We start from the raw sequence: 25,642 nt of genomic DNA, 5'->3' as shown, positions 1-25,642 counted from the left end.
TTTTACCTTTTATTATCTGGCAATAGTATTTGAAAATACAAAAACACAAACATTGCGCGCTGACAGACGCATTCCGTGTGGTTTTAGTCATATTAGCGAATATTCAAGCTGCGTAATTAATTGTATTTTGTAAATTACATTTTTTACTTACTTTAAATAACTTAAATAAATTTAAGTTTTGGTTTTATTGTGCGTAAGATATCATCTCTATTATGCAATGTAAGTATTAATTACTTTAATTTGAAATTTACCGTTTAATGCCTTTGAAGAGAATGGAAACAGTTTTTTCTAAAATAAGTTCTTTTTATATTGAAATATTTATTTAAGATTATCTATATAGTCATAAAATATTTTCATACTATTTATTTATATTAAATATTTCGACTTTTAAGCTTCATTTGTTTAAAAAAAATTACTCAAAAATTTTGTTTCATTTATTGCTGGCATGTTCATTTTACGATTGAGTTCCTTTTAAAATATATTGCTAGATAGTTTTATTGCTAAAATGAATTGCCAGAAATTATATTTAGAAAATATGCTTGTGTGTGTTAAAATACGTTATTTTGCAATTGGTTCCTGGTCACTATTTAGTATTAAAAATACAATACTTCTTGCTAAATGTTACATTCCAGAATTGAAAAAATAGTGTTTTTTTCATATGAAGTCAATATTTAGATCTGCATTTTTAGTATTGCATTTAGCATTTTAATAAAGTCCAATTAGTCCAATTAGCATTAAATAAAGTCCAATGATATTTTGCTGTTGTTAAAGTTTGTAAGTATCATAATTGTAGAGTAAAATTATTAAATCTATTTAGTCCCATTATCTATAAGTGTAACAAAATAAAACAATCATTAATTATTTTGATTAAAGTATATTATTTAAATACACTGCTCAAAATTTATATTTATTATATATTTGATTAATAAATTAATAATTTATTAGTCAAACTAATTTTAGTTATTAAGTAAATGATTTTAATCAATTGATTAAAGAATTTAAGCTTTTGTAATGTTATGAAAAGTAGCTTGTTTTTTCAGAGCAATATATATTGATAATTTATGTTGCTCTAAAATAATTTATTGGTTCATAGGAGTCAAAGAAGGCAGAAAAAGAATAAACAACTAGCTGCGTGTGATCTTCCAGAATATAGAACTCGAAGTGGAAGGCGTGTGAAAAAACCAGATAGGTATTATTTATTTTTTAATCTTTGAATATATAAGTTTATTTTCTCATCAGTATGTTCGTTTAGTCTTTGCAGCTGTTTTTTTTTTTTTTTTTTTAATTAGTAAATTCTGAAAAATTGAGAGATTATTTTGTCTTAATTTTCTGAATGATAATCATATGATGGTTAATCTGTATGGAGCTTTCTCCTCTGTAGGTACTCTATTTTCCCATTGACATAGTAGGTCAATTTTACTAGAACTTTAACTTGCCCATTATTAATTCCTACATTATAAATATTAACTTTAAAAAAAAAAATCATGCTTTAGTGCTTGGTTGATGCTAATTGATTTCTAACTTTAAAAAATGCACTAAGATAAAAGAATTTTATTGACTTATAAATTTTAAAATTGTGCTAAATTGGAACACTTGAAAACTGTTGTAAAGGGAAATAAATATGAAAAGCTAAGTGCATTGATGATAAATTAATGTGATCTTACTAATAATATTTGAAGGTTAAAAAAGAATCATGCCTGCTTTATTCAAATATAATATACTCCAATTTTATTTCTATTGAACACATAAAAATGTATTTTTAGATGGAATCCAACAGAAGCTTCGATAGAAATTGCAAGAGGCCTTCATAATGAGTAAGTCTTATATTACTATTTTTTAGGCATTTTAGTTATTAATCTTAGCCGTTTAATCTTAAAAATTTGTAAATTCTTCATTAAGTATAAGTGGCAAAGACTTTCAAAAATTGGAAAATACTTTTGATATTTGGCTAATAATTTGAAAGCCTTAATACGGGCCCTGTTGATGGATACACTATGAGTTAGCAGCGTTTGTTAACTGTTTTAAATATGTTCATTGTAAAATGTTGCATAATGAGGTAATATTAACTTTATTTAACTAAAATTTAACTTTTTCTATATAAACTGTATTTTTGAGGAATAGTGAAAATCAAAAACATAATAGATGTTAGTAGCAAGGATTTTATGGGATGTACTGGGTATCCAGGCACCTGGAAAGGCCCAGGCACCAGGCATTTGGAACAAAATTTGTTATGAAATGTAATGATTTTAACTATTTTTTTTAAGAGAATAATTGAATTAGGTTGAAAAATCTAATGTGCGAAATTGAATCCCCCCCCCCCATTTCATGGTGTTCTGAATTTCTAACAAAATCCCCATTCACAGTCATCTTATTAAATTATGAAATATTTTTATCTTGTTCTTTCAAAAAATGAAAGAAAAACATCATTCCTAGAGCGAATTATCTTTTAAACTTCTGTGATTTCAGAATTTTTATTATTCTTTATTTTTTTATTTTATCAATTTAAAATTTTAGCTGAAGCAAGCCATTCTTTGGTTATATTTTTTTTTTTAATTCCGAAATGAGAACAGAAAAATCAGGAGTATCTCTTTCCTTTCCAATGAACAAGAAAAGTATCTTTAGAATATAATTCTGCAGAAAAAAATAAATAAAATTTATTTTTTTTTTTTTTTCCTTTTTAAAGCTATTTTATTGCTGCAACTCTTTCTTTACTCTGTTTTTTGAATTTAAATTCTATAAATATGAAGATGCAGAGTATTATAGATTTGGTTATATACCTATCATTTCACTTAATATTATAATGCTTTTTTAAATTTATTGCTGTGTTTTTGTCGCCGAAAATATTGACTTCATTAAATCAAGAAAAATTCTTGGAATTAGTCATAAAAAGTCATGGATTTGAAGGTCTGAAATTTATCAGATACCGTGGATGTAATTATTTAATAATGTATCAATTTTAAAAATTAACAAGACCAAAAGGAATTTTTAATTTGCTTAATTGTGTCATTTAATCATGTCTTAAAAATTAAATTATGCACTGTTTTTAAACAATTAAGCCTTATCATGTAATTATTTTTTATGATTGAAAATTAGGTCAATATTTTTTTATTTTTTTTGACTTATTGATTTTTAAATAAAATTTACTTTTAAGAAGCTTGTGTTAATAAATTAAGGGCATTTGATCATTTCCAGCTTTCTCTTTCAAATTTCGAAACAAAAGCTTAATTCTTGATAGTGGAAAAAACATAGATATAAAACAAAGAGCTTTTAAGAAAAATTTGTGGATAATTTTTTTTTATTAAAAGGATGCAATTGTGATGGCATCTCTAATGATGACATTTCAAAGATAAAAAAAATTTTTTTTATGTATATACTGAAATTACCATATTTCTTTCAATTATTAAGAAAAGTATAAAAATGTTAAACTTTGTAGATGGTATATATTAAAAACTATTTTTGATTTATTGTGAACCAAGGTCTAAGAAACCGAGAAATTTAATCTTTTGCTATTTAAATATATTTTTAAAAAAATACTTTACACTGTTCCCTATTTATTTTCTTTAAATTGTAGGTTGGAAAACTGTGAAAGTACTCGTAGATCACTAAATTATGATGAAAAGTAAGTTTCTTTTGTTCATGACTTATTTTTTTTTAATTAATAGATTTTATTTTCTGGTTTTTAGATTTTTTATGTATTTTTTAAAAGAAAGGGAAATTTAATAGGCTTTTATAAAATTAATATTAACATTATCTTTAGTTCAATGTGATATAAAATCTTATAGTTCCTACAACAATTAACTTTTTTTTTTGTAAATTAATATTGCTAGAACATAAATTTATTAAAAATAGCTATAAAAGTAAATGTTATAAAATACAATTATATCACAGATTGATGTTAAAAAATACATGTAAATTATAAGCTGCTTTCTAAAATTTCATATCTGTGGAAGAACAATATATTAACTATTTAGTTATATTTCAATTCAACATAAGCAGCATCTCCCATTACATTTATAATGTGATCAAAAGTGGATAAGGACAGATATATTGGAATAGTTATGTAAATTGAAGAAGCCAATTTTACTAATTATAGTTATTTATTCCAAACCAAGAAAAGGCAAACATCTCAACTAAGAAAGAGATGGCTAATATTATTCTCGATGCAAGAATATATCAAGAATTTTAGTCTCAAAGCATCTTGGTATCTATTCTGAAATTTTAGAGGAATGTTTAGAATTCAGAATTGCCTTTATAGAATTAATAATGTTGCATGAAAATATAAAGAATTTTTTAATAGGTAACTTTAAAAAATGTTAAGCACAAAGGATAATATAAACTGTATGTTTCAAAGCATTTTCTTATTCTAAAACCTTATAGTAATGTTTAGAATTCAGCATTACCTTTATAGAATTACTAATATTATTAAAATCTAAAACAAAAGTTTTTAGAAATTCTCTTTGTACATGATGAATTCTCTTTGTATGCAAATTTTCCTAATGGGTGATTCAAAAAAGATTTTCATGCTTTGTAAGCATTAGGAACAGGAGAACATTATGTACTTGAAACGAAGAAACATTCATTATGTACTTGAAAGTCCTTAAATTTTCTTGGAGAAAATCAAGCCCTGAATTTGTTATACAGTCCTTAAAGTTTTTGATTTTTTTCCAGTAATTTTCACTAAAGTAATATCGTTTCTACAAAAAAAGGAAACTTCAAGCAAAACGATTAAAGTTTTAATCATTTCGCCTTTTTCTTTAGAAAAAAATTCTTATCCTTATTTACCCCTCTCCTGTGATTAGATTACAAAATACAAGTAGGGTATAGGGAAACCAATGGTGAAAAGGGAATATTGAACAAACCAAAGCCACTAGCTATTTTTAACCGTGTGTAGCATGCACTAATTTTTAAAACGTATGGTTTTTAAAACTTTTTATTTTATTTGTGTAATGTGTGAAAATAAAAGTTTAATTTGATTTGAAGAAAATGGAAGAGGCTTACCGAAATTCCGATATTGTTTCCTTTTCCAATTCCGAAAATCTGGTAATATCTGATAGATGCAATTTATAATGCCTTCAAATTTGATATCTTAAAAAAATTTGCACTGACACAATTTTTTAAAAAGCTCCTATGAGTAAATTCTTGAAAGTGAAAGGAGAATACATACATAATTTTTCCTTCATACGTTTTCTCACCAGATTATCCCTCACCTTATTGTTTAGAAAGTATGAATCTGTAGCAAATAATTTTCTCATTTGTGCATAGTTTTAGTTACCGCTCGATATGCAGTGTTTTTTCGAATTTTAAACATAATTGTCATTAGCTTCATTATTATGACGGATAAATATTATTAATATCCTTAATACTTATCTGTTCATTCTTTTAATTTTTAATAAGGATTAATAGTTTTTTATTGTTTATGTTCACATTTTTACATTTTATTTTTACTTCTAATAGGTAAAATTTAGTTATTTGGAGTCTGCAAATTGTGAATCAAACACTGTTTTGCATGAAAGTGGTTTACAAATCGCATGTCAAAGATCTCAATGATTTATAAATCACTCAGCGAGGTTCATGTTAAAATGCTTCCTGAATCATATAAAGTGATACACATTTAAGTGTTTTATAAATCATGCATTGAATTTTGTGTTTGAAGGATTTAAGAATCAAACATCGCAGCTAGCATAAGAGGGATTTAAGAATTACTACTCGCAATTCTTATCAAAATGATATATGCATTATGCATCACACATTGTGATTCTAATTTAAGTTTCTTATTGATTCATATTTTGCATTGCAATGAATAGTTACAAAATTAAACATCAGTTTTTGCATAAAAATGATTAGCAAATCGCATATTGTGTTCATTAAAGTTCAAAGTAGTTTTTCTATCACTCGTGATTTACAACTTGTTGCTGTGCGCATTTTTAAAACTGTAAAATTTGCTATTCAAATTATCCTGATTTACGAAATGTACATTGCATTTCAATTTACACGACATACATTGTGATATGTAACTTACACAATCTTCGAGACTCCCTTTACGTTTCATGTAATTTTGATTTATATGTAACTTATCGCAATTTGTATATACACGATTTAAAAATTACGAATGGTGCATAGTATTCAAAAACTTTTGAAAAATCTTCCTATATGATTTATGATCAATTTTAAAGAAAATAATGTTTGGTAAATCTTTGTCTGTTATCTGTAAAATATTGTACTACAAAAGATTTTATGTTCGTAAACACATTACAGATATTCTGAGGTAATAAAAAAATATTATGTTTTTAAAATTGAAATAGATATGCTTAATGTTATTTTTCAGTTAATTCTAATATGCTTCTTTAAATTGGTCATGAAAAGTTTTACCGGTGCCAGTCTAGAAGTTGGCAAGTATGCCTGTGTAAATTTTAAATTTTTCTATCATCTTAACAGACTGATACAAAAAGTGTTAGACCCCTTCTTTATGCAATTCTAAAGCATCAAATTATACAATTCGTTTGCATCATTGTATTTAACTAAAAAATAAATTTATATTCATTGGTAAACTTGACAAATATTATTCATCATAGCCACCTAGCCTAGTTCAAGTTATGCCACTATAGTTTAACTTTCTATATAGTAATGTACTGCAGAAATTTATTTAAAATATTTATTTATTTTTTAGGAAAATCGATAAAGGTTACACAGACTTGGATCATGTTTCTGAAGCACTATCAGACAAGACTTCTGATCCCTGCAAAAATATTGAGGAATCAAACTGTTTGGGATTTTCAGATTCTGTAGCAGTTGATAGTCTTTCCGAACCAGCGCCAAACATTGTTATCAATCCAAAAATAAATGTCACTCAAAGTATATCTAAAATTAATACAGCTTTTGACAGTTTTGACGACAGTTTGAATGAGCCACTTTCCCATCAAAAGAAGCTTGTTTCTAATCTTGCACATGATAATAAATCAAGTAGAAAAAGTCGGGAAAAGCAGTTACTAAGCTCTAATAATTTCTATGACAGTTTGGAAGATATTTGTTCTCTGGCGTCGAACATGGAAAAAATAAGCGGATCTGAAAGTGCTAAAATTATCAAAAATGTAACGCATGAAAAATCTATTGCCGTTGATTCTCTTATCGTTGATGCCTGTCCGAAAGGTGATGAGTCTGACAATGGGGAGCAACATTTCGAGGAGGATTCTTTAGCAATTATTGAATATGAAAAAGCTTTTGATGATAGCTTGGAGGAAGCTGAATTAATTGAAATGCTTAATGTTTCACACATTGAAGAAAAAGTGATTCAGTCAGTTGAGTATGCTGCAAATAATGTTGAATGTGCTGGAAATAACACCACAGGTGTAACCCATAATTTGTTTCAGACAACTGAATATCAAATTGAAAGAAATAGCTTTATTGCGGAGAAGAGCTCTGCAGCTCAATTTGAAAATGAGTGTTCCCTTTCTTCATCTGATTGCATTGCATCGAAAGATAGTTTGGAAAGTTCAGATGGGGACCTAGCTCCACACAAGAAAACCCAATGTAAACTATCTAATGAATATGAAGTTTCTACTAAGCCTGAGAATCTCATACAAGAATATGGAAATGCTTCCATGGATTTGCCCAAGTTGGATACAAGTGCATCTGAAAATCAGCAACTTTTAAATAGTTCCAAATGTTTGCCCCCGTCTTATCAACATTTGAAAATAGTGAAAGAGTCACGTCCGTCAAATGAACAAATTTTTGAAAATATAAAACATGTTGGTGATAACAGTATTATAACGGCTCCAGTAACTGTTTTTGAACAAGATATAAAAACTGTACATTCCAATGATAAATCTGTTTTAAATTCTGAAGTCCGTAGTGATGCATTAATTACAGTTCCAAGTTTGAAATCTAATCCAAATAACAGCATGTCTATTTGTGAAAGCAATGGTCCTATCAATAGTTCTTCGAACGTCAATAAATGTGAAGGTAAATATGAAATTCACAAAAATGGTGCTTGTAATTTATCCTCTGATAATATACAAAATGAATGTTTTGAACCACATAATAATAAACGTTCATCATTAGGTCCAAAAGATTCTTCTAGAAGTGATGAATTGTTGCCATCTGTTTCTGAAAACTATAATCCTGAAGCAAGTTCAGATATTTCTATGGAAAACCCTCTAAAGAACTGTCATTTATCTGAAAAAAATAATACAAATGTAAGGAAAAGTATAAATAATAACTTAATTGGTAGCAGTATGCCTAGTCTTGAAGATGAGATCAATAACGAAAATAATTATTCATGTAATTTGTCTTGTAACAAAAGCAATTCTGAACTTCTAAATTCATCAAGCAGAGAAGAAATTACTGATGTGAACAATGAAAATTGTAGTCAAACTTATTTAATGCCAGAACACACATCTAAAGCAATGTCAAATGTTAATATTTATAATTTGGATAATTTTAAAAAGGGATTAATAATGTCAAAACCTGAAGCAAACAAAATAGATGATATTTCAAATGAACAGTTATTTTCGGTTTCACCATCTGAGCAACCTTCTAGCCAAAACAAGACTAAAATGTTGAAATGTAAACATTCTGAACACTTACCTGGTTCTATCGACGAATCTAAAACATTTTTGGAAGCTCAATATTCCATTTCTCCATCTAAGGTTTTATATGATAAAAATAAATCTTCATCAATGGAAGATAAGAAACAAAATGATGAAGAATCCACTAAAAGTAAACTTTTTAAAAAGCACAGTAAAACTGAAAATGCAAATAATATTGAGATTGAAGGTGTAATGTGCTCAAATATTTCATCTAATGATAAAAGCAATGAAAATTGTAGAAATTCTCCAGAGTTGTCTAAAGATATTTGTGCTGAGGACTATAAAGTATCGATAAAAAAAGTTAGTGAAACAATCAATGCTAAACCGTCAACATCATCTGTTTCCTCAAGAATGTCAGCTAGCAACATTACTTCTACAGACGACTCTAAAAGCCTAACGTGGAACTCTCATGAAAATGAAAGTTTAACTGTAAATGATAATTCTAATAATATTTCTATACTTATATCTGAAAATGTTCATGTAACTACGAGAACTGAAAGTTCAACTCTAAATCAAGATATATCTTCTACAAGAGATTTTAGTTTTATGAATGATTCAATGTTTCAAAATTCAAATGCTTTTGATGTTGATGAAAAGTTAAGTGAAGTTACAGATGAGGTTGTAATACTTACAAATGAATCTGGTTTTCCAGATGACTCTATATGCATTCTGCACGATTCAAATGCGAAGATTGAGTTTAATGCTAAAAAATCAAATGAAGCTGCGCAAGAACAAAAAATTACTTCAGCTTCAAATGAAACTATTTGGATTGACAATTCCATTTGTTTAGTACCTGAATCCGATATTAAATCAGAAATAGACGAAGAGTTGAATCAATGTTTAAGTACAGCCAAAAATTCTCAAATTATGAATGATACTATTTGCATCGAGGACTCTATATGTATACCGCAGGAACTAAATATTTTTCAGACAAAAATCAAAAAAGAGAATTCAGATTACAGTTTAAAGTCAACTCAAAGTATCTCAACAGCGGAGGAAACTTTTCATGTCAATGATACTATTTGTATTGATGATACAATGTGCTTTCATACAGTGGAAAACAATATCAAGATAGAAAACCAAGATTCTGATGAAGATGATACCTATTATAGCTGTTCCAGTGAAATAGATTCTGAAAAATTTAAACTTAGTAACAATTCTAAGAGTGAATATGACAATGACTTAAATGCAGCAATTTCTTCTAACTTAAGGAAACAAATTGCACAGAAGGTTTCGAAAGTTGCTAAGTCAAAACCAAATGATGGGAATCTTGTCAAGCTTCAAATCAAAGTGGCTGTTCGTGCTGACCAAGTTAACATTTTATCAATATTACCTCCTGAAGACAAATCCCAAAATATCTTTCATAATCCCAAAGAATCAGCAGATTTAGTCATTGAACCTACTGACTTACACCTACAAAGCAGAACACAAGTCAGTAATTGCAGTTCAAAAAAAGTCATGAACAAATTTTCTTCCACGGATACTCTAGTCCCGGAAAATCCATTGGCAAAAATTACAACCTCAAATGATATTTCCACTAAAAGTGAACTAAATTCTCAAGTGCCAAAATTAATTGAAGCACTTGATTTGCATGATGTTTCACTTTGCTTTACTAATGATCGTTTGGTTGATTCAAGAGATTCAATTAAGCCTTTAAACTTGTGTTTAAAAGGATCTTCAGATCAAAAGGATATATTTCAATCTAAAATTGTAGGAAAAGAAAATATTCCAATTTTTGAAACTGTCTCTTATAATAAAAATGTGTTGAACCTTCCAGTTGGAAGTGCAAAAAAACATGTCTTACCACAATCAGATCATTACAAGTCTCCGAAAGTTCTGGGTAATGGCACAGAATCAAAAAAATCAGGCACTAAAATACCAGTACGCAAAATTGAAAACACATCTCCTTCTCCAGTTTGTTTTAAGTTCCCAAAATCTGATTTTAAAGATAAGCCTTGTGATGAGCTAAAACATCCCTTCGTTGGAATTATTCCTTTATATAGGGGAAATTTATTTACTCCTGCGATTGGAGATAAAGCGAAAGGAAAAATGCTAGAAGTTACACCTGCAAAAAGTCATCATTTTTGCTCTGTCCGTAATTCAATATCAAGAGTTCCAAAAGCACCAAGAAGCTGTCCAAAAAAATTTCAGTATATTCAAAGTCCAATTGCTCAGGTATTAATTTTGATTAGTCTATTATTATTATTATTATTTTCTTATGTTCAGTTATTATTTTTCTGTTCTATGTTAGTTATTTTTGTCTTTTTGCTAAGTTATTGTTTATCTTTTTGTTCTTTGATTTGTTATTATTTATTTATTCATTGAAATTTATAGTATATAAGAAGCAACAGAGTTTTGTCACCATTGCAAGTTACTAATCGCTGTGATAACATTTTCTGTACGCCTGTAAGTAAACATTTAAAAATTCTTTATTTTCAGTTTTCTTTTTTTAATGCTTTTATTTATTTGAAATTTTAATAGGTTATCTAATGTAATTGAAATTTATTTCTTATTCATAAACTTTTTAGTTTTCTTTGCCACATTCCTATTTTTTTTTAAAGCATAAAATTATGTAATTAAATTAATTATTTTTACAATTTAACCGTCTTCTTCAATTACTATAGAGTACTCAGGGGTCTGTCCAAGCCGAATTTACTACCGTTTAGCAGTACATTCACAAATTCAACTTGAGGAAAAACGGTAGTTTCACAAATTCAATTTTAGGAAAACCGGAAGTTTCAAAGAATACTTTTTCTTAAAATTTTATATTTGTATCCCTTAAGAAAGGATAAATCCATATTTTTGTGTTGATTTTTTAATATAATTTTTAATTTTTCACAAATTATGTCTAAATTTTCACAAAATAGGTACCTCTCAGAAAAACCTAGACAGACCCCTGGTACTTCAAATTGTTCTACTAAGTGCTAAAATTGAAGTTGTATGGAAATTACCATTATATTAGTTCATTAAGTATGAAATATCTCATTTTAAAATGTAAACTTGTTTTATATCACTCAAGTTAAAATATAATCTATAATTTAACAAACCGATGAATTTACTTTTTCTGTCAACGCAGTGGCTTTTAAATTTCAACACTGAAAATGCATGGAGATTAAGTTTTGATAGAATTGTAAATTTACAGTTTTTGCTACAAAGAAAGGTTTAAAACTCTTTAACGAAACAATTAGTCAGTTGGTGAAAAAGCTGAAGGATGGTTAGGTTAATAATGATTATTCAGTCTAAGTTTCTTTCAGCGTGTAACGTTCGAGAGGATTGATTCATATCTATTTACAAACTTGGTTGGTTAATCCCAAGCTCTTTTATTATTTTATCTAATTCATTGTTTTAAATATCTGCTTTAAATCAGAAGACCAAGTTCCATGGAATTAGGCTGGAGTTCTATGAATTCATTTCAGAACTGGATAATTTAAACCATAAACTAATAGTTTACTAAATGTACAAAAAAATCTTTCCAAACAATTACAAATCTACAAAACAATGCCTTTTTTTCTTTGAGTTACAATATGTTGTAAAAAAAGTTATTTTTTTATTTCTTAAGCTAAAATAATATTGTATAAGGCCTTTTTCAGTTTCTTTCAGGGCTATCTACCTGCCAAAAAAATTAATAAATAAAACCCATATTTAAGTGTTTTTTTTTATTTTTAAGAAATGACAAAAACAGGAATTGGTTTGTCAACCTTTTTTTTTTCTTTCCTTTTATTACTACAGCTCAGGGCCGGATTAACCTATAGGCACACTAGGCATGTGCCTAGGGCCTACGAAATTCAGGGGCCTACGAAAAACTTCGGAGAAAAAAATTTGTTGCAAAAATAATTTAGCTTTAAAAACAACAAGTGTATTTTGCACAAAATTATGAAGATACAAATAAAAATATAATATTTTTCGGTAATAAATTATTTTGCAGAATCTTATGATCTAATGTATTACTTTTTTTTGCGATTTTTGGATTCAACGAAATCTTGTATTATGCTGTCGAATTCCAAACTACGCAAAATGTCGTATTCAATAGAAATAAGTGCGAGGGATGCCAAACGATCTTGATTCATTGTTGAACGCAAATAATTTTTTATCAATTTTAATCTGGAGAAAGATCTTTCTCCTTCTGCATTTGATCCAAGAATCGACAAATATATTCTTAATGCAATATGAAAGTTAGGAAAAGTATTCAGAAGTTTATCTTTAATTGCCTAGGGCCTACGAAAATTGGCTATGCCTAGGGCCTACGAAAGGTATAATCCGGCTCTGCTACAGCTATTATTATAATTTCCAGGGTTTGTTGATTTAAACCAACTGATTTTATATATATATATATATATATATATATACAAATTAACATGAATAAAATAAAAAGACTAAATTGTAGAGAAGCAAGAATGGTAAAAGCAATAGTCGTTATCAAGACACATCTATTGCTATAAATGCGATATTTCTGAATAAAGAATAAATATCCTAAGATAAAAATTATTCTTTATATGTGTCGATATTGCAAGAAACATATAGTTGAAAGGCTATGAAACAAAAGTAAAAAGTAATCAAACTTACCGGCGTGTAGCAAGATGCGGTTTAGATTTAAAAGATTTAGATTTTTATATATTCATTTAAAAAGTTAAAGAAACAGTGTTTTAAATTATTGATACTTTTATTATTTCTTTTCTATGTTTTAAAATTTATTTTATATAAATTGTTGCATTAATTAATTTTAGCTAACAAAATTACTTTCTTGGTATGTGTTAAATTACATTTTTAAAAACCTTTTGATTCTTGAGATTGAAAGTACAGATTAAAGTAAACATATAAAAAAAAATTTCTCATAATATGTTTATGGTATCTTTGACATTATCAGATTTTCTATTAAGAAATTTTGTGAAAAAAAATTTCAATGAGTACACATGTTTTTAAAAAATTATTTTTTTAGCTTAACTTATCTATTTTGGTATAAGATTGAAAATGAATATTTTAATATAAAAATATATGTAGATTAAATATTTATTTATTTTTTGATGAATGACTACATTTATAAACACTATCTGTTATATTTATTTTGTCATTTTAAAAATCAAAAGGAAAAAAAAGAAATTGCAATTTTAAATTAAAATTATGGTTTGGTAAGTGAAACTTTGTTTTAAAAGTTAAAGTATTCTTTAAATTCTCTATTTCTTCTAGTCTTTAAATTACAATCATGCATTTGTTTCAAAATGGTTACTATGCATTCAAAGCTATGTATTAATGCAAAACTGTTTTAGGTAGTTAGAGCTTCTAAAATATTCTTATAATATATTTAGTTTTAATATTAATTTAATTTTGATTAAACATTTATGAAGTTTTTTAGACATAAATCAAAGTTCTTACAGTGTATTTGAATAAAAATTTAAAAAATCTGATTTAAATCAAAAAAATCCGATTTAAATCAAGAAAATCAGATTTTTATGATTTTTTTTTTTTTAAATAATAAAAAAAATCACGAACCTTGATAATTTCCCAATTTAGTAAATATTTTCTCAAATTATTTTATCATTTTTGTTTAAAAATGTTAAGCACTTAAGTAAAAATGTACATTCTTTTCAAAATAGTTAAAATCCGACAAAAGTTATTTGATTGAGAATGTCTTGAACTCAATTATGAATTTTAATTAAGTATTGGTGTGAACAAATATTAACTAATATTAATTTTTTATTAAAGCAACAGTTATATAAAAAAATTTCTATGCATTAATCTTTAGTTATCCTATAAGTTGCTCTGTGCTCCAATCCTAAAATCATGCTATTATTTTATTTTTGTTCTTTAGAAGGATTAAATCTGAAATTAAAATAGTATATTTTTATTATTGTTTTGAAATAAAATTTAAAGACTTAAATCGAACATATTATACTCTTTTTAGTTTGTCTTTTTTCCTTTTTAAAGTAATTTTGTGTGTGAATAGTGCCTCAAATGTCCTGATAGTTTTGAAAAAAATTTCCTGATTTTTTTTCTTTTGCCCTCTGCAAAGCCCACCAAATCGGAATTCCTCTCACAATCAGCAAAATATGCTATTTTTCCGCAATTTTTATCAAACATTTAAATTTATTTCAGCTTGTTTTGTTTGCTTTTAAATCTAACTTATATTTGGAGATGAGTTATTGACTTTTTTGTTTAAATTTAATTGTTGCTCCCGAAGTGAGCAAGATTAATAAAAGCATCTGTATAAGGATTTTTTTTTTTTAGATTACTTGTACTTTTTAAATTTCTGTTTTCCTTTTTGGAAATCCATTTTATTTCAAATAAGTAAAGAAATATCAGTTTAAATATTATTACTTTTAAAATTATATCTTCTGCTTCTTCTCGATCTGTGAATTAGTCAGCGCTTTTTCTAAACTTACGAGTTGGTGACCGTACTGCCACAAATGAATTTGTGTTATTCAATGAGAAAGAGCTAGCCAGAAAGATTCTTATTATTTAAGATTCCTCCATTAAAACACTGAAGGTGTTTGATGATAGAGTTAGCTGTGCTCAGTTTAAACTATGCATTACATAAAAAGAGGTCCAAAATTTCAAAAATACCTCGAATTGTTTTTATTTGTTGAAAAATATGAAATTGAAAAGTTAATCATAATTTTATTTTCAGAATTCTGCTCTTCCAAGCCAATCTTCTAAAGTACCAGGCATTCCACAAGTAACTTCACAAAAACTCCATTTACAAAAAGTCAATAAAAAGTATGTATGCTTTTGTTAAAATATTTTGTTTAAAAAGGTTTAGCCTAATAATTTTATAATCTTTTCTTATCTGTTGCTAGATTTTTGTAACTTATCCAATTATTATGTTAATTAATTTTTTTTTTCACTCATGATGAAACTTGTTTTGAAATTTGGTAAAAAGATACAAAAACGTCTTCCATATGACATTTTTAAAATTATACTTGTTATTAACATTTAGAAAAATGTTTTCTTATTTAAAAATGACAGATTTTAAATTCTAGATTTAAATGAGATAATAAAAAAATATTTTTTTTGATGTTTGTTTCTATTTTTTTGTTACTTGTACTTTAACGTTCTAATATATTTGTGTTATTTGAGATGTAATTTCTGATAATTAATTTTTATTTTTAATTGGCAAAACATGAAATATTACCATCTTGAAAGCTTTTTTTTTTCTTTAATTTCTACAAAAGTAAAGTCTTAGATTACAAGGCATTTTATTTACCTCTGAAATGCTGTTTTCTTTTCAAAATTTAAAAAAAAATTTGAGAGAATATAAGCTATTGGTTTTTACTTTCCTTAAAATAATTATATTTAGATTTTCTCTTTTTATAAGTTTCAGTTAGCATTTTTTGAAATTAAACCTTACATGCCTTTTTATATTCAAAAGATTTTATTATTACATTTATCTAAAGTACGGAAAATAATTTTCATTGCAATCTATTATCAAAGCTAAGACTTATCAATGTAAATTTATAATTAAAACTAAGCATTTGCTTTTTAAAATGTTTGTTAGTTATTGTAACACTTTTAAGTTAAACATGTCATTCTTATGCACAAAATCTTTTTTTTTTTAGTAAAAATCTTTTGAAAACTATTGAATATTAATTTTTCTACATTTCTCTTTCCACTATTGATTATTGTGTCTCTTCTCAATATAGAACAAATCATGTCATCTTTAATTTTTTTTTATTTGTAACATTTGTGCATAAAAGGAAATAAATATAAATAACTATATCACTTAAATATTATTTGAGTATTCGTGATCTCTATTTTTTTTAATGGATATTTTCATACTCCAAAATCTGTTAATAATTATAAATATGTTATTTTCTAGGCTCTAATATACCTGTGATGTTTCATGAAGTCATCATTGCATGTTTGTCATTTTTTTCAAAATTTTTATTTGTGTATCTAAGCTCAGTGTTTTGTCATTGTATTAAAATATATATATTCTAGATAAAAGTTTTAACAATTTAAATGTATTTTACTACATATGTAGTGTATTTATGCTATTATATTTTACTTTTATAAAAATGCATTTGAACATTTAAAAGTATGAAAAGTTAGTTTTGTCTTTAATTATGTGAGTTCAATATCTTGTTGGACCTCCATCATTGAAAGTATCTTGAAACAGACCTATTTCATGAAATCAAATTATTCGGATCATCGACGTAACATTTTTTAATATAATTTCATCAATAATCAAGACAAGTTTTTTTTATTTAAAAAATCAAGTTTTCTGTGCATAACACTTCCCTTTGCTTAAGAGAAATCTCGATACTCAAACTAAACTACATTTGTAGTAATGAAATGATTGCTTCAGATTTCCTCAGCAAAACTGGAATAACCAAGTTCATCAACTAACAGTATGTTTCTTTTTTATTCTCATAAAATAAGCTCATTGTAGTCATGCAGTACAGTGAGTGTTTTTTATTTTGAAGTTTTCATGTATTATGCCATCATATTTTGGAAGTTGAGAAAAGAAAGAAAATTAAGTGCATTTATTCATTGATTTTACTGAGGTATTGGGATAACCGAGGTTCTGTTGTATATTTATTAATAAATATTGCATTACTGGAACCTGAGTGAGCAATGTGAGATTTTATATTAATATTTCATTCTTTTGAATTCTAGGTGTATCTTAACTAGTCCAAATCCAGTGAATTTTACGAAATTTTATATTAAATAATGTTCTATTTTAATTCCTTAAGATTCAGTGTATATACTAAGCCAAGTCATGGTGCGTAGCATTTTTAAAAAGTCCTTAAAGGTGCTAATTTTCGTTTTTTAAAAAGCCCTTAAGAGTGCATTTTTTATTGGGTGTTTTTAAAAAGTGCTTAATTTACTGGTTTCGAAAATGAGATTTTTTTCATTACCATGTTGTTTTTCGCCTCATATTATGCAAAAGCGTGCTTTTCATGTTGTTCCATTCAACGTTTTCACAATTCATTCCACCACAATCCAATTCGGCGTGCTGTGGCTCCATTGCATGTAAAAGCGCCAATCATTTGACATGTTTCATGACATACTCACAGGTCCGCAAGTGCATATATTGAGCTGGATTCGATGAGATTTTTGCAACTCTGCTACATTTTGAAAGATCTCAATTTCAGGCTTCATTTACCACTCTCTAAATCTTCTTATGATAGCTAATATGATCAAGAAAAGAGTTCTTTGTCAGGAACTAGTTATTTTATCATGGTCATGTACAGTCTTCGAAAAATTATTTTGCTAATGTATAGAGTGCTTAAAATTTTTTTTTAGTGCTTAAAAATTGCTAAGATTTGACTACACACTCTGCAAGTGAGTTGTAAAATATCTGTAACATACAATAAGCTTCCTAAATGCCATAATTCTCAAAAGGAAAAAACATTTGAAATTTATTTAAGTTTTTTTTAGATATGATAAAAGTTATTAATAAGAAATGCATTATTTTGTTTAGAAAACTTGTAAATAATATTTTAATAATGCTGGCAGCTATGTATTTACATTTAAACCATTTCATGTTTCTAATTTTTTTTAATGAAAAATTTAATTTCTTTAACTTTTGTAGGTGTGATAAGCATTTTTTTATGTTATAATCATTTAATGCTAAATTTTATATGGTAATTAAGCATTTCTGTCAACTTCTGTATCATTACTAATTGCTATATGGTTCTTTTTTTTTTTTTCGCTTATCCACTCCGAAAAAATTTTCTGAATGTCTTTTTGTGCTGAAAAGCTCTTTAAATATTTTGTTAATTATTTGCATATAATTTTGTTTCGGCTCATTTTTAAGATACTAAGTTTTTTTATATGCAGTTGCCCTGTAAATGTTGAACAAATTTGAGCCATTTTACAAGTCTCATATAACTCAAAAATCTTTTCTGAAAAATCAAGTGGAATTGTCTCTTAAAACTTAGAAATAACGTAATATTAATAAAAACAATGTGATTTCAATTATTAAAAATAAAATTGATGCATATTAAGTACCTAAGTCTTTTACGTAGAATTTTTGCTAAGCATATTTTAATTTAGGGCAAAAGTATAAAGTATTATATTTAACATATTAATAATTTATGGTTATGAATTGCAGTATGAAACACTGGTGTCTTTTTCTGCACTAAAGGTAAAATATGCCAAACATAGTTCTTTTCCTAGCAATAACTTTCAAATTAGCAACTATTTTGACCAGAAAGAAACTTGTTCATCATTAAAATTTCTTTAATTTATAAAATCAATTATTGATACATTTTTGAATCTGAATGAAAAAACTTTAAATCTTACTAAAAATATAACTCCTATGATCGGACAGATTTCTTTAGTAACTATTAGATTGTTTTTTTGTAATAAAAATATATGTATATAAAAAGGGCATGGTGTTTCATCTGCATCGAATGATTAAAGTATGCTTGCATTTTCTTTTTAAAAGTATTAGTATTGTTTCTGTTATTACCATTTCAAATCGCTAAGTGTATAAAGTTTCATTCCAGCAATTTTGTATTGAAATTTCTTCATGCACAATTTTCTCATAGGGTTTGTTACAAAGTGGACTGTGCATTTTGCTAAGATATACATATAGGTTTTACAAATGCTTCGTCAGTTACATTTACTAGCTTTTGGAAACACATTTTTAAATAACCCCAGCTTTAAATGTTATCTGTTAAGCTGCATGTAAGAGTTATAAATTAATAAGTTTTTTTGTTATTATAATTAATAATCTCCTCCTTTAAAAGTTTATTTTTTCTTTTTTCTCTACAGTAGTTTGCTATCAAAATTTTTAAATGAACTTAAATAGATTCTGTTATAGTGCTTGTTTAGTCTTTCACATGTAATATGTAATTTATAAAAACAAAATTTTTAAATGAACTTAAATAGATTCTGTTGCAATGTTTGTTTAGTCTTTCACATGTAATATGTAATTTATAAAAACAAGAATATTAGTTTTTGTACCTTTTTCAAACTTCTTTTAAATGTTTTTATTTTATTTGCTTTCTTTTGTTGCTATCATAAAATTTTGTGGTTCCTGCTGATCTTCAGGTTGCTTCAATTTGTATTATATGACGTATTTTCATAAATGAATTTGTAATCATTAGAAAGGGAATTTGTTTTAACTATAACTATAAATTATCCGTGAATTATTTATAAGAGTGAAAAATAATATTAAGAGTTTATGATGCTTGAAAATGATATTCAATTGTTACATTTTGATGTTATAAATATTAAAAACTCTGAAACATGTATTAAGTACATAAAGAAAAAATGGATTTACTTATTTTTCTAATGACACATTAAAACTGTTAAAAGTAAAAAATTTTGAAGTAATGTTTCATTCAAAATTTATGAATTTATAGCATTACTTATGTGAAAAAGTGTTTTTTATAAATTGAGTATCTTAATGTATATTTTTTAGATCTAACTATATTGTGTATTCTTGGTGTGTAATTTTTTTAAAATTTGTCCTCTCATTTTTTTTAACTTTGATTCATTAAATGCATTTATTTCATTTAGTTTTTCAAATTTGTATGTTACAGTCCATTAAAATGTAGTAATAAAAAAAACATAAGACATGATGATTTCGCTTCTTTGTATCTGAAAATCTTTTCCAATTCTACATATACTAATTTACTAACACAAGGTGAATCAAATCAAACTTGTGTGAAGGGGGCAAAGAAACAGCTAATTTTATGTCCTACATTTTACTTCTCATAAAAACTTTTTGGAATTTAACCTATAAATTTTATGCATGTATGCTTCAAGAAGTATGTGTGTGCAAAGAAGCATGTATGCTACCAATAATTTGAGTCTTTTAAGGCAGTGTTCCCCAAACCCCGGTCCGTGGATCAAATGGTACCGTGCCGCACATTTCATTGAAACTGAATTTAAATTCCTTGGTTTATACCGAAAATTAAAAATATCTGTGTTCCATTATTTTATTTATTTAAGAAAAAAGGGCTCCCGAAGGTAGTGACTAGGACTGGGCGATATTAGAAATTATATATCGTGATATATCGGCAGTTTTGCATCGCGATATAGTATTTTTGAATTTCATTTACTTTAAGGCACAGAAAGTCAGATTTCTATCAAGACTTCATACGCATATTGATTTAAATCAATTTATAAATTTGAAAATATATATGTTTTGCTAAAGAAAGATATTAAATAAATTGACTAAGATGTACAAATCTTACTTAAAATATTTATTGAAAAAATGTGTGTAGATACAGAATGAAATATTTGCACTTCTTTATCGTTTATAAGGTATAAGCAGTCTTAATTTAAGTTAACCCCTAAAACACCCTTAATGAAAAAAAATATTGTTATTAAACAAAAGCTGATTTTAAAATTTCAAAATATATTTTAATTAAAATAAAAGTTAGATTGACTAAAAGCCGAAGTTTAAAATTAAAAATGTTCGAATTTTAAACTAAAAAGTAAACATAAGATTTGTAATAATTTCTTAAAATTTTCGTTCTCTGAAAGATTTCTCAGTTTAAAAATAAAAAGGGAATTTTATAAAGATATCTAGCTGAAATTATTGAAAGAAAATTTAAAAAATTAAAAAAAAAGCTTGTTAAGAAATTCATTATACACTTAAAACAAAGTGTTAAAAATAATTTTTTTTTTTAAAAAAAGAAACTTTTTTTCAACAAATCAATATTTGCTTGTACTATTATGCGTAAATAATTACAGAATTATTAAGTTCGATCGTAATGTTCAAATTCTTAATGAAGAAGTAAACACAAGTTTTGTTATATTTTCTAAAAATGATCACGCAAATAACAAAAGATTTCTTAGTTTAAAAATAAATAAAAGTGAAATTTATCAATATATTTACCTAACAGCATAGGAACAAAATTTAAAAAATAAGTTCGTTAAAAAATTATTTGCATGCTTAAAACAAAGAGCTAAATAAATTTTAGAAAAAAAAATGCTTCTTAAACACTATTTTTATTATTATTTCATATAAATAATTAAATTAAATAATGACCGAATTATGAACGAAAAACAAAGTAAGGCAAAGTTTCTTAATTAAATTCTTAAAAATAAAAACAAAAGAATTGTGATATTCGGTAATATATTTAGCTAATTAACTAATAATATAAAACGAAAATTAAAAAAAAATAATGATTTTACTCTCTAATAAAACGAAGTAGTAATTGATAAAAAAAAAAAAAGAAATGAATAAAATTCGCAAACTTTTCAAATTCTTTTGAACAAATAAAGTTTATTGACTTATGTCCAAAAAATAAGTTTTGTTTTAACTTTATTTCTAAAAATAAAAACAACTCAAGATTTATAAATTTAAAATCAGTAATAGAAGCCCATTAAATTATTAGAAGTTTTATCCGAAAGGTTTTTAATAAATTAAAAGAAAGTAAAAAAATAACCTAACAAATTTATTTACTTTGTAATTTAATTCCTTATGAGTGCCTTAAATTAGATTTCCGATAATTTTCACATTTAAAAATATAAAAAAAGTTTTGTCAGAAAATAAATAAAAAACTTACCTAATTAATGAAAAAACTTTTCTTTATAAATTCTTTTCAATAATAGATTGCGTTCAGAACAAGGTTACGACGGCGATCACGAAGTTAATCCCATTGAAAATAATCTACAAGAAACGATTTCAAATCGCGAAGTTGCGAAAACGAACATGTGATATAACGATATAAGGTCTCAAAAGTGATTCTGATTCTACCGCTCATCAGTCAAGGCCGTCTCAACATAACGAAACAATATCGTCTTCCACAGCGCGAGTTGGCATCGGAACGTAAGAGAAAGTCCTTGCGTGTATCGCTCGTTATATCGTCTTCACTCGACGGCTTAAATCAGATTTCTGATGCATCGCTTGGAATGAAAGTCGCTGTATCGGTTTGCCGATATAGGCGTTAAATCGATATGTCGCGATATATCGATTTATAGCCCAGTCCTAGTAGTGACATAAATTTTTTAACGTTTTAAAACGATTACCCCCAGATGGAACCATCTCATTGCAAAGAAACAAGCTCAGGGTTCCCATTAATTTATTGTTCTAGTAAATTAAAATGTTAAATCACTTTATATTTATTTTTTGGTGTAACTGTATTTTATTTTGAAGGCATGTTTAAATAAAATTAAAAAATCAAAATAATCTAAAATATAAACAATCAACGTCCCTACCCCCTCCTACGGGCCGCGGTAAAATTATTAAATGTTGACAGGTCCGCAGTGATAAAAAGGTTGGGGAACATTGTTTTAAGGGGTCATAGTTCCTTTGCAACAGTTTTTTTAAATAAAGGTATAATCATTCATTTTGTGGATGTCATCTAACTTATAATCAATAATTAATCTTCAAAAATTTTCTTTTTTTTTCCTAAAAAGAATAGTGAACCAAAGAATAAAAATGATATGCCGGTTTGGCCAATTTTTTGTCAAAAAATATGTGCTCATATATCTTGCACTTTAAATTTATCCGCACGTGGAAAAATAAACTTCCTGCTGAGCTTTCCTGTTACTTGCCAATTAGTCGTGGTTGAATAGTGCCTTATTCTAGGGCTCCAATTTTCTTGAAAATGTTGCACTTTTTTGCTGTTCTTGTCGTGACTTGCCATTATGTGCACATTTTAAGACAATTTAAGACTCATTTTCTGAAATGAGAAGCTCATACATTTTAGTCCTTTGTTATTCATGGGACAAAAAATAATTGCTACAAACTTTCAACCTAGCGTTTCAAGAAAATAAATGGAAAAATAATTCTCTAAGTCCAAAAGAGAGCAATAGAACTTAGAAATTTTCGAATGCATCGCTCCTTCGTTGAAGATGCTACGAGTAATCGTGTACAAAAAATACGCGTAGAGGGTGAGAAAAATCAGCCTAAACGTCAATCTCCTCAATGAAAGTAATAAAGAGTTTGAAATAAATGCAAATTTTCCTGTTGAAATTCACTGTGATAACAAAGAGACATCAAAGCCAATGAAAAATTTGGATCGAAGTTCAACGTGAGCCATAGCGCTACGAGAAAAACTTGTCCCTGCAACCACTGAAACTTAAAAAGAATCTAAAGAAGAACGGCGTACTCTGGATGATAATCGTTTTCAGTCCATAAACCAATCTTAGTATTTATCCAATCTGATGTTCCCCAATTTTTATTTGAAGTTTTGGTGTGATTTTTGTTAATAAAACGTTTTAATTTTAATAAATGTCGATTCGGGAATAAAGCCTATCAGTCTGAAGACTGATTGGCGGTAGTCTCACTGCTATTGTCGTCTGCCGGTTATCTGCATAGTCGCTTTGGAATGGAATCCAACTTTTTGCTGCTCGCTCATCGGTCTCCTCTGTGTATCGACGACGACGACTCAAGTTGCTCTAAAAAAATTCAATTAGCTCTAAAAAAAGCTGGTACCGGGATAGCCTAGTCGGTAGGGTGCTGGGCCCATGTTTGTGGGTTCGAACCCCGCCGGCCGAAGACTCCTCGTGTAGTTGGTGACTGATGCACGTTAAAATTCTGTCGAGTTGCAAAGTCCTCCATGTTCCCATAACAAATCAAAAGCTCTGGGGGTACTGGATTAGAGATCGATCGTTCACTGATTCAGGTCAAAATTACGATCTGTGGATGTGTGAATGGGTCCACCTTATAAACAGGTGTGACGTATGATGTGGCAGAAGTCGAATTCTTGGACATAGATGGCGCCACTGAAAAACAAGAATCGCGCACTCTGCCTTAAATTTGTTCGGTTTCAACAAACAGGCTTGCCCGTGTGGCATTAGAACCAACCAACAAAAACTGTTTTTGAAGTCAGGAGGTTTTTCTCTTCCTCCTCTTGTGTATACAAAGCAGAGCTCAATACGTAATAGAACCTAGTGAACCTCTTTCCTGAATATGATGCAAATATATACCTTGAAAACGAAACAGTTAAGAGGCTTCACTCCATTTTAGTTGCGTATAGCTTGGTCTTCGAGTGTCGTAGCGTTGTCGATAGTAGCGACGATGATAACTCTTTGGCATTATGCGCCCTACTATACAATCTTTGCTTTAACATCAGAATTGAAACTCTTTAAATTCCTCTCTGAGTTCTTCATCAAATATGACGATTAAAATATTTTTCACGGTGTAGTAATTTATGCGCTTCTAATTTTAAACTTATTTTGTTCCCTCTAAATTATTATTTAAAAAAAAAAGAAGATATTAATTTTTTAAAATCAGTGTGGGGAATAGTTGTTAACGACAATGTCAACGTTCATCTATGAAAAGGTACCCCAACATAGCATCGAGTTAACATGTCTTATACGCTAGGGAAATGGAATTATAATTTTGTAGTGGTATACACTACAGGACTCCACCAGAATTATATCTGTGATAGAATTCGATGAACGAATACCACTAGTTGATTCATTGCAGTTTTGTGGAAATCGGGAGAGCTGTATTAAGATCCCCGTACTTTTGCTGTTCGTGAGAGCTGTATTAAGTTCGCGGTCGTTGTTGCTATTAGTAGTCGAGTGTATGTAAGCTGACGTGTATGATCGAGACTGAGTAGCAACAGCGTGAGGAGGTGGATAATGTCACAGTCACAAGTAGCAAGAATTGGAATTATATTTTTGTAGTAGTAGATACTCTACAATCAGCAACCGTTAAAGAATTTGCAAAAAAAGCTAAATTGAATGGATAGAAAATCTTTGAAATTAACTCTTAAATTTCAATTTTGTTCCTGAGTAAAGGTCTAAGAACTGGAAAAATGGACTTTTATTTGTAAAACCATTTCCTTAGAATAACGACAGTAATCTAAAAAGAATTGATAAACGGTCTACATCAGCTTTTGCATTACAATCTGTCCATAATTTAGCAAAAGTCCCTCTCGTACATAAATCTGGAATTTATAATAATATAATGAAGAGTTTTGTGTGCCTCTTTATCTCTTATAACTATAGAACCGTTTGCTCCATCGTCCTGAAATTTGGATTATGAATGCGAGGGCCAATGTTTGCCCTCGATCCTAAAATTCATTTAAATTTTTAATTAGATCGTTCTGAAAAGACATGTGAGAAATCGAATTTTCTGATTGGTTTGGCATTAGCTATTGTTTGAAATTAACCTACTGACGGTTTTATTTTATTTAAATATT

At 27.4% G+C, this 25,642-nt stretch overlaps 1 protein-coding gene across 1 annotated transcript; it reads left to right on the top strand.

Moving 5' to 3' along the window:
- Positions 1 to 28: 28 nt before the first annotated feature.
- LOC107439655 (uncharacterized) lies at positions 29 to 20,112 on the top strand. The gene is made up of 8 exons (XM_016052325.4): positions 29 to 219; positions 1,094 to 1,189; positions 1,764 to 1,814; positions 3,572 to 3,619; positions 6,668 to 10,760; positions 10,920 to 10,991; positions 15,208 to 15,296; positions 16,396 to 20,112. Coding segments are annotated over exons 1-8 (4,458 nt in total). The 5' UTR covers positions 29 to 217; the 3' UTR covers positions 16,403 to 20,112.
- Positions 20,113 to 25,642: the final 5,530 nt, after the last annotated feature.

Source organism: Parasteatoda tepidariorum, chromosome 10, assembly GCF_982258835.1.
Source record: "Parasteatoda tepidariorum strain Cologne lab strain chromosome 10, Ptep-v5.0, whole genome shotgun sequence".
NCBI classification, from domain to species: Eukaryota; Metazoa; Arthropoda; class Arachnida; order Araneae; family Theridiidae; genus Parasteatoda; species Parasteatoda tepidariorum.
Note: the sequence above shows the minus strand (reverse complement) of the source record. Positions and strands in the feature narration are given on the sequence as shown.

What these genes read in the sequence shown, in the direction of transcription:
- LOC107439655 (XM_016052325.4), top strand. An exon ending in GCAAGAGGCCTTCATAATGA is followed by an intron (nt 1,815 to 3,571) that starts GTAAGTCTTATA and finishes TTTAAATTGTAG; the next exon opens with GTTGGAAAACTGTGAAAGTA. An exon ending in TTCAAAGTCCAATTGCTCAG is followed by an intron (nt 10,761 to 10,919) that starts GTATTAATTTTG and finishes TGAAATTTATAG; the next exon opens with TATATAAGAAGCAACAGAGT.